Source organism: Protomyctophum bolini (genome assembly GCF_963924005.1).
Source record: "Protomyctophum bolini genome assembly, chromosome: 18".
NCBI lineage: Eukaryota > Metazoa > Chordata > Actinopteri > Myctophiformes > Myctophidae > Protomyctophum > Protomyctophum bolini.
Genome location: NC_137879.1, coordinates 10653704 through 10669286, shown reverse-complemented (window position 1 = coordinate 10669286; position 15583 = coordinate 10653704). Strand labels below are relative to the sequence as shown.

General features: G+C 44.2%; 1 protein-coding gene across 1 annotated transcript; it reads right to left on the bottom strand.

The window, feature by feature from the left end:
* Positions 1-2882: 2882 nt before the first annotated feature.
* On the bottom strand, positions 2883-14723 carry qrfprb (pyroglutamylated RFamide peptide receptor b; the record flags this gene model as incomplete). The annotated part of the gene is made up of 6 exons (XM_080789350.1): positions 2883-3325; positions 4315-4412; positions 7165-7400; positions 11053-11114; positions 11686-11844; positions 14336-14723. 6 exons carry the CDS (start codon positions 14721-14723, stop codon positions 2883-2885), a joined length of 1386 nt encoding a protein of 461 aa, XP_080645476.1.
* Between the last annotated feature and the right edge of the window lie 860 nt (positions 14724-15583).

Below are 15583 nucleotides of genomic sequence, written 5' to 3'. Positions count from 1 at the left end.
CGTCAAGAATCGACGATCACCATTAGGCATAAAAATGCTAAACATTTATAAATAAAACATTGTCATATAACGATAAATTGGCATTCCTCCTTGTGATTGAAATACCTTCTACAGCTTAAGTTTAGACTGGTTTTGTGGTACAAATACAATATGTCTGAACAGGTTTGAGGTCTATAAAAGGTGGGTTACTGTACATACGGTACTGCCTTAATATGCATTACAGGTCGGGATGTCCCGATCACGGTTGCTTTACTCCCGATCCGACTCCGTTCATTGGAGTTTGGTACAGATTTTCTACAACACTTGCCATATCACAATATCCAAAATCACAGACAATATCCAGTCTAATATCATGATATGGATATAATATTGATACTAGGGACCCCTTTTCTTTGCTCCCAATCCGATTCCGATCATTTGAAAATGGCATGATCGGCCCCGATTTCCGATCACGTGATGGGATCGGGACTAATTACAGGTTTTACTGCTGTTCCCCCTATTGGACCACTCTGTGCTTCAGTAAACCTCTGGAAGGTTGACTCCAGCATGAACATTTGGTCACAAATTGGACTCTTGAGAGTGTAACATGAAACCTGTTGGACCTGTTAAGGGTCCATTTGGTTTCATTTAACACTCTTTAAAGATCTATAAGGGTCCATTTGAATCTGAATTAATTCAATTAACTGATGTATTTCTAAAATGTGACATGCGCGCGCACACACACACACACACACACACACACACACACACACACACACACACTAACCACTTTCTTTAGCCTAGTGTCCCTATTTTAGGCATGTCAGAATAAGGAGAATATTAGTGAATCTACAAGCTTATAGATTGGCCATCGTACAGCTGATTATATGGGGCATCATTCACTACCATGTATTGTCACACGTCGTCTACTCAGACCTTTGTGTTCAACCCAGACAGTTATTCAGTTGCATGATTCAATATTTAGATTTTAGATCATGGATATTCATTGTTACATAACAAGCCCATTCAACTTCAAACTTGAAAAACACAGCCATGGTTCTGGATATTGTCCTCCTTCCGTCCAATGCATAAGGGGACCAGGGGTCATTTAAATATATATATTATTATATTATAATTTTGCCCACATTAAAGGTCTCTTATAAATAAATGCTTTCTCTCAGTGATTCAGCCTATCACAGTATAGGTGTTGATTTAATTGAGGTGAGTTTAAGGTTATAACCTTTATCTTCCTGGATGATTTACATTCCACTATTAACATGCTTTATTATTATTATTATGGCCCATGCTTTCCTGTCGTGAGTGAGAACGGTTCCACTTGCTTGATTCTCTGAGATGTAAATTCTCTGTCAACGTAAAATAACAGTTTACAAGCTCAGCTCTGCACAGCAAAGATGCAAACAGTCTCGTACTGTCACCACCAGGCAATGACACAGCATGTTATTCATTATCGCTCCCAGGGTAGTTTCGGGAGTATCCGCACACAGTAGCCGTCCTCCTTTTCAAGTTCTTCCACGTTGTAAAAAAAAATTTCTTGTGTTTTTGTTCTTTTGACCTGTTGAGCCCTTCAATAATCCATAACTTTATCAGAAGCTCCAGGAGTGGAGAAGAGGCAGCGTTGGCTGTATCATCTAGTAAATAATCAGCATTTCTGTACTTCCCTAACCCAAAGCGCTTTGCAAATCGCTTCATAAAACAGGCAAACACTTGACAATAGCTGATCTACAAGCTCAATAAAGCTACACGGTGTGAGCTGGTAGATCGTATATAGGGCATAGCAGTGGTGGTCAGATGAATCATGACCATAAAACATTAGATTCTGTGAAAAGAAGAAAAGAATTGACAACAGTAAAACAAAGGGTATTTATTAAATATAGTATATCATATACCGTAATTAAATATTTATTTTTTCTCAGCTTGCAAATCGGATCAATGATCGGACTTTCTACTCTAGTCACGTGACCAAGTGGCGAGATTTTCATGATTGGCTAGCCTCATACGGCCAATGGGCCACTAAGCCTGCTGTCCTCTCCCCCACCGCACCATGACTAGAGACTGCAAACGCGACTACATAAATCCCCACTAACGTACAATATACAAGAGAATGGAATGCAAGCTTATATATCAATATAATGACTTGAGTCATTTGTTTTTCACAGAATAAAATGTTTTATGGTCATGATTCACCACGATCCTCGATGGATTGATTCAGGCTTAAGAAAATTGTTATTGATATTTTTGGAAATCTCTCCAAATGAATGGGGTCTGGATGGATGGAACCATAAAATGGCTGCACGATAATGTACACACCTTGCAGAGGCAACCTGCAAGGCACCAACCCACTCCATCGGTAGACGTTAGGTGTTCACTGTCTTGCTCAAGGAGACTTTGGCTATTATTGTTTATGGCGGCAGTGGCATCAGTCACAACAGTCAAGCATTCTTTGAATCAGCGAGCTCCTTCTCATTTCTAGGGTCCTTTAAGGATTTTAACGATTCCAGTTCCTTAGTGATTCCCTCTTTAAATGGTCCGACTCCTTAACGGCTCCCTTTAACGATTCCTATAGGGGGTTCCAAATGGCCCCCTCACGACAGGTCTGTAACTCTGAGAGTAACTGGAACCAAATGGACCCTTACAGGCCGGTCTGTAACTCTGAGAGTGTACAAATGGAACCAATTGCACCCGTAACGGTCCATTTGGTTCCATTTGCACACTCACAAAGTCAGAGAATCACTGATTGACGTGAGACGTGAAGGCCATAGAGTGTGATAGAACCGGTTCGGTTAAAACGGTTCCAAATGCAATGGAACCGATTCCCGGTTGCTCAACGTTGGTTGGATCGTGCGCTTCTTCCGGTTTCCGGGACCTCAACCCTTTCTCATCTCCTACACGCCGAGGAGCGTGCTGACAGCAGGGAGCTCCGTTTGGACGGTGGAGATCTTATCGTCCATTAAGGAGGAGGCGGTGCCACCGGAACCCGAGGCGGGGCCTACTTTCTCTGCCGCCGTGTGGTGGCGGTGGAGCTTGGCACCGCCGTCCGGTTCCCGGGGCTCCAGGAAGGCCTGGCGGTGCAGCGGCTTGACGAACTGCACGCTGAGACGAGGCGCCTCGCCGCCGCCGCCGCCGCCTCGGACGCCGCTCCGTCTCCGCGGGCCGCCGGGCTTGCGGCAGACGCAGTTGGAGAGCGTGGACATGCAGCTCTTCTTGAAGTTCTCGTTCATGAAGGCGTACACGATGGGGTTGTTGAAGCTGTTGGAGAAGCCGATGGCCTGAACCACGGCAAGTATTATGTTGATGGTGACCTCGTCGTACTTCTTCTCCAGGTCGCCTGGAAGACGTTTTTGATGCACGCAGGCGACAGTTGTCGGAGGAAAAGGAAAAAGAACAATAACATTAAGGCTATATTATAACATGGATTCTCAAATTGTTACAAATTGAACCAAATGGACCCGTAGCACTCATGCGTTCACACGGGCAGACGCAGCGACGCAGTCCACCATTCATTGTCAATGGAAGCGATATGACGATGTAAAGATGCATGTAGCTGCTCCAAATGATACTCCCATTCGTCTTTGTCAGAGTTAAAGACGAATAAGGGTCCTGAGGGTCCCTCGACTGTACTATGGATTTCTCTGAAGCAGTGTGCTCTGGGTTTGGGTAGTGGAAGTAAGTCCTTGGGTCACCAGAATTAAACCAGTTTTACTATGTAAAAAGTAATAAAACATAAATCCACTGTATATTTAGGTTTACGGCCTTGAAGTAAAAAGACTGGTTTGTTTTGCCAAGCCAATGGTGGAACAGACTTCTAACAAAGCGTGCCCAAACGAAAAAGAAAAGGCAAGTGATCGAAGTGAACCATTTATGTTGTTGCTCCAGCTATGGAGGAGTAATTTTGGACATAATACCAAATTAGTATTTGTTTGGTTGTTTTCCCACCAGCCCTGTATACTGCAAGCCTGCCTGAAAGGAAAATCAGTATTATAAGTGGCTCTTGTTATGTACCGACTACTGGTATGTTGATAATTACAGTAAAAGCTGGGGGAACAAAATGTGCCACTTTGTTCCACCTTGGTGGATTTGTTTTCATTTGAGCTGCCTTTGTATGTGTTTCTTAGGGTTTTGAGGTGATGGTCTCGTTAACACACGTTAACATAAAGCTACAGCTGGCTGGCACAACTTACTGTAATTACCACAACAATTTTTTGCTAATTTAAATTGTTGATTGGAGTTGGACCCCACTTTGAGAACCCATAACTGCCGATACCGATTCTGACCGATTATGTGGTGCATCCCTCCCTATTATCCAGTGATACTTACTGTATTCAGACAGCATGTGCACCGTGTGGAACGGAGCCCAGCAGATTGTGAAGAGGAGCACAACGGTGATCATCATTTTAACGGCTCTTTTCTTCTTCCTGCATGTGAAGACATACCAAACAGACAGACATGGTTATGGTTCCTGAAAGGAGATAATAAGGGCCTTTAGGCTGTTGCTAGAGTCATAGAGTTACAAAGGATAGAGGGCGGACTGCCCCGCCCAATGGAAGTTGCTCAGTGGCGTTTTGAAGCACCCGGAAGAACGATCTACTTCCGAATTTGTTTCGGTGTCCAAAATGTGGAAGTGCTCGATGTTAAACCCCAGCTGCACAAGGTTTCCTCGTGCTAAATGCAGGGGCCCGCCTGCAGTTCCAGCTTCGACCACTACGTCTTGTGGCTTCAACGTTTGGCCAGCCTTTCTGGGGGCTTGGCTAGAGTTTCAGCCAGAGCCTGACAGGACCTGAAAGGCCCTGGCCGTGTGTACGACGATGGGCTTGGGTTGCTCGCGTTCAGGCCCATAAGTTATTCTAATTGCTCGGGTTGGGTAATTACATGTAAAAAATTATAATAAGTTAAAATGTCTTAATACTAATTAAGCACAGAGTATATGTATGTACTGTATGCAACCTTTATTCAACAAGGAGAGTCACATTCCGGTTCGAGAGCTTTTCACTTTAACTTTGACTTGAGACCAATGAGACATACGGCCAAAGCAGCATAAAATAAAAATCACACCTGTCCTGTGTGAAGTAAGTGGTGCAACTCCGTGTGGGGGTCCCCGGGGGGGGGGAGTTCTAGACCCACAGGAACGCACCCAGGGTGCCGGCCCGATTCCGGCGAGCCGCCCCACGTCCGAAACGGTTGAGAAATGACAGAGTTACCGTGTGGGGGTCCCTCCACTGTACTGTACTGTCACTGTACTGTAATGCACTGGCACACCCAAAATCACCATATATACAGTTAATATGTGAGTGTGTTAGGTTGCGCACAGGTGGTGAAAAACAAGGGACAGGACAATAACAGAAGTGTGCAGCAAGTACATAACCAAAAAAAACAAAACAAACACCAGCAGGACATACAGTAATTTGCCTCTTGAAATCAAATCAAGTTAAAGAGGTCTGCTGAGTCATTCTGCCACTCACAGCGGCTCACAGCAACCCAGACATATCAACACACACATACTGTACAGGTAGTACAGGTCAGGTAGTAATGTTGCTGCCACAGGGTTCTATTTCACACTCCTGTCTGAGTGGATGTGAAATATAACATAAGGTATGGTTGCTGCGCTACTGAATAGGTGAGGGAAAGAGGCACAATAGGCAAGGGATAATGAATGGTGAGAAGGTCATTGTTGAGAATACACCCAGACAGGGTGTTAAGGGCTGAAGACGCCGAGCCAAGGCTCTTATCACGCAGCAGGGAATGTACGTGCGTGTGTGTCTCTCTGTCAATGGAAATCCTGCTCTCCTTAAGACGAAAGTGCGCTTTTTGTCGTTGAACGTTTATGAATACAAATTACATTTCTATTTGTCTTTTAGGCGTCTTAAACAAAAGGTGCACAGTGCAGATATGACAAATAACTGAATAATTACAACATGAATAGTGAAAATAGCCAATCTACAAGCTCAATGTTGAGAAAGGTTCATACATTTTGACAAATTTAGATTTAGATTTGCCATTTCCAGTATTTTTGAAGACCTTTCACAATGTATGAACGTTTCTCAACATGGAAACGATTATGATGAAAATAATTAGGCGATTATGTAATAATTGTGTCAGGTCAAGTGTTAAACCTGTTCCCCGTGACCACACCACAGAGTCGATCTGTAAAGGCAATCTGCGGGACACATACTCAAAAGACAATTCATAAACAATGAATAATGAGGCAACACAAGATATCAGAGTCCTAGAGTATAAGGATTTTACTCGAGTAAGGAGACAAGACTTACATGACATGTTCATGCATGGAAAACCCAGTCTGGCTCCCAGAATGACAAGAAACAACAGCCTATATAGCTTGCTCTCACACAGACAACCCCCAACATATAGATAGCCTCAAGGCATTCACCAAATGGGGCGGTGGCATCATAAACAAACAGCCGGACAGAAAACAGCCTGTAACTTGGAGTATTATTACAATGTTTATCCCTAAATTTCCACGACAGATCCAAATCCATTCTTTGCTCTTTTCTTTTTTTATTCCACTATTTTGTAACCCATTTTTTCACCCGGTGCCAATTGCCTAAACTGTAATCCAGGGCGCTACTCTCACTCTGCCAACCTGAGGAGAGCCCCGAACTGAGCTCATGCTTCTTTCAATGCATGAGGAGTGAGCAGGCCTCTTCTTATCACCTGGCAGGGATAGGACATATAGCGCGTGGAAGGAACACGTTATTCCACCCAGTTCCTTTCCCCTCCATCAGGCTGACCAGGGGGAGGCAGTATAGAGACCAGGATTACTGCATGTTTTTTTTGTGAGGGTTAGGTAACTAACGTCACCAGTCTTTCCACTTCGGCGGAAAGCCTGGTCTGTGTTTCTAAATCGCCTGTGTGATCCGGTGTAGACCGGATGGTACATTTTTTTGTATTCGTTTGGTAGTTTCCGTTTTTGTCCCGCCGTCGCTTGGTTTTGGTCCCCCATTTTTAGTCTCGCCAGTCACTACGAGTTGGAATAGAATATGGATATACCAATCAAACTATTCCAAGAAGTATTGAAGAAACCTGTCGGATTCATACGCCACATCAAGGCTTTTATTGCGTATAGGCCCTAAAATTAGAATGCGGTTTCCTGTCTGATGACTACAAACTATAGTGACTACAACTCTAAGTGGCTTCTCGCTGAGCGTTTACCTGGACATCTTGCTGACCTCCCGGTGGTTCATGGTGTCCAGGACGGAGGAGTCTCCCACCCTGCGGCGGATCCACAGCTCCACAGCGATCCAGGTGTAGAGGAGCAGCATGGCGGCCAGCGGCAGCAGGAACAGCGCCACCATGATGAAGGTGGTGTACAGCTGCCGGTGGGCCGGGGAGCGCCAGCTCTCCCGGCAGAACACGTGGTAGCGGTCGTACAAGAAGTCATATCTCACCTGTAGGACACACATGGATGTTGATTATCACATTAAAACCGGAGAAAGCAACCGTGTCATTTTAGCTACAGTATATGGCAACGTGAATGATCCAAACGGGAAGTCCTTGACAGAATTGCGCAAACTGCTGCTGCCCTGGCAAAACTCAACCCATATGGAAAGACAAAAACATCAGTCTGGCATCAAAGGTGAGACTACTGCGATCACTTTGTCATGTCAATCCTTATCTATGCTTGTGAAACTTGGACCCTTACAGCTGAGCTACAGAGGAGAATACAGAGCATGGAGATGAGATGCTACAGAAGACTCATGGGTATCTCCTACACCGAACATGTCACAAACGAGGAAGTACGGCAAAAGATCAGCCAAGCCATCGGCCCCACATGATGACCTTCTGACACAATCACACAACTGTCATAAAGCGTAAACTGAGATGGTACGGACACATCACCAGATCCTCAGGCCTTGCGAAGACCATCCTGCAAGGCACCGTACGTGGTGGCAGGAGAAGAGGGAGACAAAAGAAAAGATGGGAAGACAACACCGGAGAATGGACACACTTTGAAACTCAGTGAGGAAATGAGAGCTGCCGAGTGCCCCCGTCACCACCAACCCCCTCCCATACAGACTGACTGTTTTTTGCTTATAAACAATGCAGCAGTTGTGACGGACGGTACCTGTCACAATTGCGAACAGAGTAGCAGCTGCAGGCTGTAAAAACAAGCCCCAAACGGCGTTTTGGTTTATAAACAGCGGGGCATTGTACAATTGTAGTTGTGTTGTCTGCGTCACGGTAGTTACCGGTACGTCCCTGGTGATATATGGCAACATAAGCTTTTCTGAAAACTCGTAGGATTTGTGAGATTCATAATCACGTGTCCCTCGCACAAAACATTTTCAGATGGGGATCCTTGGCACAAGAAAGTTTGAGAACTACTGGTTTAGAACAAGGCCTTTGTAGAATGGGCCTCAGGTCTTTATCACTAGCATGACCTATTTTGAAGTTTATTATCTTTGCCCATGAAGCTTTCAGAAGGTTCCCCTTCCATGACCATCATCATCCATCACCATCATCATTCTATCTATCTGAAACATTTTCTAAATATGAATTTAAGCACATGCTACTTCCGTCACATTTTACTTCAGTCATGCTAGATAGGGTTAAAGCAAAGTAAAACCTCACCACTGTTTGTATGACCAAGTCCTAATGCCTAATGTGTGACCTGAAACGCACACGCACACGCACACACACACACACACACACACACACGTTTTTATATATATTGTTCCTGCTGTTCTACATACAGACTGAGGCTTTATCCTTTGTTTTTATATAAAATATCCCAGACCATTAGGGTTTTATGGAAGGTGCTTCTGGAACATATTGCTAGTTTCATCTTAAACCGTCGGGCTATTTTCGCTGTGCAACATGAAGGGTATATATATATTATTTTGTATTTATTTTTGCTTCCCCCCCCCCCCATCAGAGGCAAAAATCACCTACTAGGAGCTATTATTTTATGTCTTGGTGTTGGCGTGATACTTTGGTTCATTTGCAGTATTATGTCTAGACACCGGGCGGCGCCATGGTGGGCATTTGATAGACACAGGCAAAGGATATAGGAAGCACATGCAGGTACACAGGTGCATTGTTAGTGTGTGCACAGAATGAAGGGGAGCACACTGTTCTTTCCAGAGAGATTGAAAAGACAAGACACTGGGCTGGGTAACTGGTACAGTATGTTCTTTTTCTGCTGTGTTAATGTGTGAGTGTTCAGAAGAGTGCGTGCGTGCGTGTGAGATCTCACTACTTCAATGTGTGACCTCTATTTCACCCCGATTAGAAGAGAAGTACTCAGATTCCTTTAGTAGGAAGTAGGAATGCCACAATGTAGAAATAATCTGTTAAAATAAATATGTACGTTTTAAAATAACAATAATCTAAATCTACAGTATCTTGTAACTGACTGTAGTCGACTAAAAGAAGTACCATATTTACCTCAAGTGGAGTAAAGTATAAAGTACGTAGGCTACTAAAAAAAATGAAATATTCAAGTAAAGTAAAAGCCTCTTTTGAGTGGAAATCGCTGCATGTACTGTAGAGTCATCTAATGGTTCTCAACCTTACCAGGCTGTGACCCCCCACCCACCCACACACACACACACACACACACACACACACACACACACACACACACACACACAATTGTAGCAGTTGAGGCTACAATTGGTGTTTGCTTGACTCTCCACATGTTGTAGCCCTCAGCAGCGGGATTCTTTTTTTATGATGATGATGATGATGCTGTGTCTTAACATGCTGATCAGACTGCAGTGAGGGTATGCTGGACAGCATAGCTCTGGTCCATAGCGTTGGAAGGAGCTGAAAAGTAACGCTATGTTACTTTTCAGCCATTTACCCCAGCGAGCGCAACAACAGAATTAGTACAGAATGTTTTCAAATGGAGGCATGCATGCGGCCTGATATACGTATATATACCTACACATACATATATCGACTTGGTGGCTGTTTCTGAGACGAACGAGGAGCAAGCGGCAGCATTTGAATGTTTGTTTGTTCGATATGTTTGCTTTTCAGGTCAGGGTTTCAGTCTAGCTGAGGTGGTGGCTTGAATTGATTTGATTCGTGCAGGAGATAACTCCATACTCCAGTCTCCAGACAGCTGGATAACACTCTGCCTTATCTGGAAACACATTGACAACATATAACTCATTAAGACCTGAGGACTGAGGTCGATTCTACCGAAGCAGTGGTTTTAATTCCCTTTTCATGTCAAGGTCCATTCTTTATTCTGCATCTGAGCGATGGACCACTATTTATGCTCTCAGACCCAAAGTTTGTCTTAGAATATGTTGTTGTTGTTGTTGAATAAGATGACAATTCCATGTTGTACTTGTATTGATGTGGTAGGCTATAGGAGCGATAACAGGCAAACATTGATCAAAATAACAATTCTACATTCTCTAATTGTGTAGACTTCTTGTAAATTAAGTAATGCAGTAACAATAATTTAACTCTTGAGAGCATACAATGAAACCAAATGGACGCGTAAGGGTTTCATGTCACGCTCTCAAGTTAAAAGATCTATAAGGGTCCATTTGGTCACCAACTCCATTATTTAAGTTTAACTGGGGACCACCTGGAACCCCCTCAAGGACCACTAGTGGTGTCTCTGACTGTATGGGGCAGCGGTGGCCGAACGGTTTGCGGAGCCGTCTTGATATCGGAACGTCGCTAGTTCGTATCCCCGGACCGGCACGTTAAAATTACCAAGGCATTGAACCCCTACCATGAAATGTTCTATGAGCAGGGCCTGGCTGTAAACAAGTTCTTGAGCTTAGTCCAGTTACCCTGGGTAAACATAGTACCTTTCCTTTCCTTTTTACCTTGTGCCATTTATCTTTATTCACTAATAAAGTATTAAATCAATCAATCAAAGATTTGCGCACTTTTCCTCTAAAGTAGCAGATCTACAAGCTCATAGCACATCACTTCATGCCTCGCTATGAGCTTGTAGATCTGCTATTTTTGAATAGCCAAAGTATAAAATGTGTCTCAAATCTAAAGTGACACGGATGCCTTCCCGGTATTAGCGGGCTAACGGTCGGGGTGCTGCACTACCACAGTGCTTACCTCCAGTTGCTGCACAAACAGCATCGGTGATCCCACCATCACTGATGCAATCCACACCAACCCTGCACACACACACACACACACACACACACACACACACACAGTGAGTCACAACTTATCCTATTCATTTCACGTTCATACAATGTTACAGACGGTGGTTATTTATTTCACTCTGTCAGGTCCGAAACCTCCTTATATGTTTTTTTGTAAATGAATGCCCTATGCTTCATACGTCATATCACAGTGTCCCACAAAAGTAGCCAACATTACAGATCCTAAAGCTCACAACGCGTCCGTGGTGTGACGTGAGCTTGTAGATCTGCTATCTTTGCTACTTTTGAATTTGAATCCAGTTGTTGACATAATGAGATTTCCACCCGACAGCAACCTTGTGTACATTTCCTAATTTCCTAAATTGATTCCCTACGTGTCACACACAATAGCAGATCTATACGTCGTAAAGATCACTTGTCTTGAGCTGGTAGGAACGTTTTTTCCCGGACATAAATGGTTTCCCTGACAGCGACGGTATATACAGCATATACAGTGCACTCACTCACTTCATGCACTCATCGTACAAACACAAGGCATGCTTATGAATGATCGTCCGTCCACTCAAAGCACTCAAAGTACCTAGCATCTTGTAAGCTCTTTTAGACGTGTACTGCCGTCTCATTTTCAGAGGGTAGACAATGCCCTGGTACCTCTCAATGGCAATGCACGTCATGGTGAGGATGCCCGTCACGATGGCGGTCGTCTGCACGAAGGAAACCGTCTTGCACACCAGGACGCCTACAGGAGAGGACAGGCAGGAGGACCATTATTTTTTATTGTGGCGAAACCTAACAAATTAACAATATTATCGCGATAATCAAAATATTATGCTTAAAACTTAAAATGACTGCACTCTCGTTAACCCGCTTGAACCCCCAACGTCCCTGTTGTGTGGGGGGAACGGATGCCAAAAATAGCTCGCAGCGTATTGTGAGCTTGTAGATCTGCTATTTTTTGGTGTGTGTGTGTGTGTGAAGTGTAGGGTTTAGGTGGTACTGAATTTGCAGCTCAACAAAAGCTAATTCATCCTAGTGTATGATGGAGGACAATTTCATGATAAATAAATTATAATCTCTGTGATACGAAATACAATAATAACGATTATCGTCCATTTGTCCCATACCTACAGCACAGGTCAATAAATGAAACCAAACTCTGTGACAAGAACCATTCATCCTTTCTCCATTCTCCAGGTCGTTAAAATGCCCAGACAGCCTGCGGGACACCGGCTGTCTGCTTGAATACCTTCTGGGTCAGTGTTTCCTCAACCTTTTTCATTACAAAAAAAGACCTTTGAGTCAAGCGGCGTCGTTCCTTTGAGGTGAGCTGCTTGATAATTTACAAGGACCCCCAGTGAGATAATTAGGCCAACTCTGGGTCTGCATGGGACCCCAACGTGCACTGTGTGAATTCCTCAGTATTTAAAAGGAGTAGTTCACCCAAAGAATGACTTATTTTCGATAAATCGACACACCATATGAAGCCTTGGATTCATAGAGATGTTTTTGTCGCATTCCTAAGCCAATCATTTGATGACCAGCGCCGTCCTACTGAGTGTTCTATTGACCGATGACCAGCGGAGTCTCCGTCCTACGGAGTGTTCTATTGACCGATGACCAGCGGAGTCTCCGTCCTACGGAGTGTTCTATTGACCGATGACCAGGGGAGTCTCCGTCCTACGGAGTGTTCTATTGACCGATGACCAGCGGAGTCTCCGTCCTACGGAGTGTTCTATTGACCGATGACCAGCGGAGTCTCCGTCCTACGGAGTGTTCTATTGACCGATGACCAGCGGAGTCTCCGTCCTACGGAGTGTTCTATTGACCGATGACCAGGGGAGTCTCCGTCCTACGGAGTGTTCTATTGGCCGATGACCATCAAATTAAGTATCGCGGTATCGTGCGGCCAATGCCAGTGAAATGCGCAAAAAGAAGAAGACCCCCTTGGCCCACCAGGAAGTGACGCAATCCTGCTCTGTAGTCACTAGTCAGGGGCTCACAACACAATATGGACGCCTTTGGACGGATGGCGGGAGGATTATCATCAGCGGGATCTTTGATCAAAGTTTTATAAGCTTCTAAACATCCTAGTTAGTAGTTTGTCCCATTTTGAGCAGAGAAACGACTAATAAGCGCGTGCACGGATGATTTGGATGTAGGCTGTCTAACATGTGAGTAAAACACAACAAATAACTTCATTACTGGGTTAAATAACTTAATTAATCAGGGTAACAGGGTAAACGGGCTAAAAACGAGACTTTGCGTTCTTGGCAAAGATCGTGTTATTTGCTCAGAAATGCAACAAAAACAAATGCACTGCTCAACTAGCAGCACTAGGTCTACATCGACACGTTGTGACTTGTGAGCTTGTAGATTGGCTATTTGATCTATTAAAAAAAAATCCCCAAATAGCAAAAAAGACAAAAAAGTTTAGGGAAATGGGATATAGCACTGGTGAAAATATGGCCCCAAATCTCTTTGCCCAAAATAGCCGATATGCAAGCTCGCGACTTGTCGCAACACATTGTGAGCTTGTAGATCTGCTATTTTAGCCCCCAGAATATTACATTCTTCTTGGACTGATATTTACTTTTAATGCGTGAGGGGGCATATGTTAATATGTAAAGACAAAAAATAACAAAAAGTAGTTTTCAATTAATCTATGTATCATGGTTATATAGTTTGAAGATACAATGGGTTTATATAGAAAGGGGCCGTGTCTGATGTGTCTGATACAATAAATATCACACATAGCATATTGTCTGCATGGGGTGCACACACAATTACCCCAGAAGTGTTGCAAGGCTTAATTGGCCTGCAATTCATTCGATTTCTGTTGCTAAGTGTTGATAATGAACTAATTATGACATTGGGGCTGGCCACTAAGCTGTTGCTGTTGCTATATATCCACTGATTTTGTCACCTCAGTGGATTTACGTTGCTATAATTAAGTGTATAATTAAGTGTTTACCATTATTAATGGTAAATGGGGTCATATTTTAGTTAATCAGTGCATGGGGCTGGCCAGCTGTTGCTACTTGCTATATCCACTGATTTGGCCACAACAAGTTCTCGTCCCATTTAGGTAGGCTATACTATACTTTATTTCACGGATGTTTTAGCTCCTTTCGGTACCGACGTCCCAAATACAGAAAAGGTAACCAATAATAAGGGTCCCGAAAAGGGGCTAAACAGGACAGACTAGACTTATGTTATGTTTCAAAACTTACCCCCCATCCACTCGGAGCGTATGTTCTGCAGCAGTGTGAAGGGCACGCAGAAGAAGGTGATGAGCAGGTCGCTGACGGCCAGCGAGCAGATGAAGATGTTGGTGGCGGTCTGCATGGCGCGCTTCTTCGCCACCACGTACACCACCAGCGAGTTGCCCACCAGCGCCAGCACGAAGATGAGCGCGTACACCACCACGAATGTGCTCTTGGCGCTGTAGGGCAGCTCGGGCACGTTGACGAGCGGCCGGAGCCCGTAGGAGTCTATGAACTCCTGGCGCGACAGGTTGTGGGACTGGAGCAGATCCCGCAGCACCTCCGGAGTGATCTTGTTGGCGACGCCGTCCGACGCGTCGTCGTGCCCGGAGGACTCTGTGGTGGAGTTTGCCATGATTTAATAATAATAGCCTAGTTCTTCTGCTGTCAGGTTGTTAAAAACATAAGATTGATGATGGTAAATCTTGTACATCCACATGATATCGCAGGGGGTTGATGTCGATGATGCGTTTCGCTTCAGTAAGTGAGTGAGTGAGTGTATGTCTGTGTCTCCAACAAACAAGCGCGTCTGACTCTGGTGAGGTTTGGAGGGTTGAGCGTCTGATCTGCTCTGCGCGCGCTGACCGACTGCGCTCCAAAGTGGCTTTATCCATCCAAGCAGTGCAGTAGGCCTACCTGCGTGCGTGTGTGTCAAGTGGGGATGGAACTGCCTGTCAAGTCACACGAGCATAGGCGTTTGACTTCCTCTCACAGATTTCCAAAATAAAGGAGACAAAATATGAATACATAGCCTACTTGTATAATTAAAAGTAGCCAAGTAGGGTACCAATTAATCTCAGTTCGGCCACTGTAAGGGACGTTATCTACTCTTAAGGAAGGTACCAGGTGTAAGAAAGCCTGGTGACACGAAAGCTACCCACTTCACACCCCTGTATTCTGTAAACCTGTGATGTGACAATGATTTATGATTCTGATCTGCTCACTCTGCCTCTCAAAATACATCTGCCACACACACAGACACACACACACACACACACACACACACCCACACACACACCAAGCTGAGATAAAGATTTGAGAAATCAGTGTCACTTCATTAGCATTAATACATTAGTACATTAGTACAGTATTGTACTGTGTATGTATATACAAAAACGAATAGAAGTGTCACTTGGTAGAGGTGCTGAGTTTCAAAAGTAGCATCAGAAAAAAGAGAAAATAACATCTGCTCCAAAGGTTATAGGCTACTTTCAG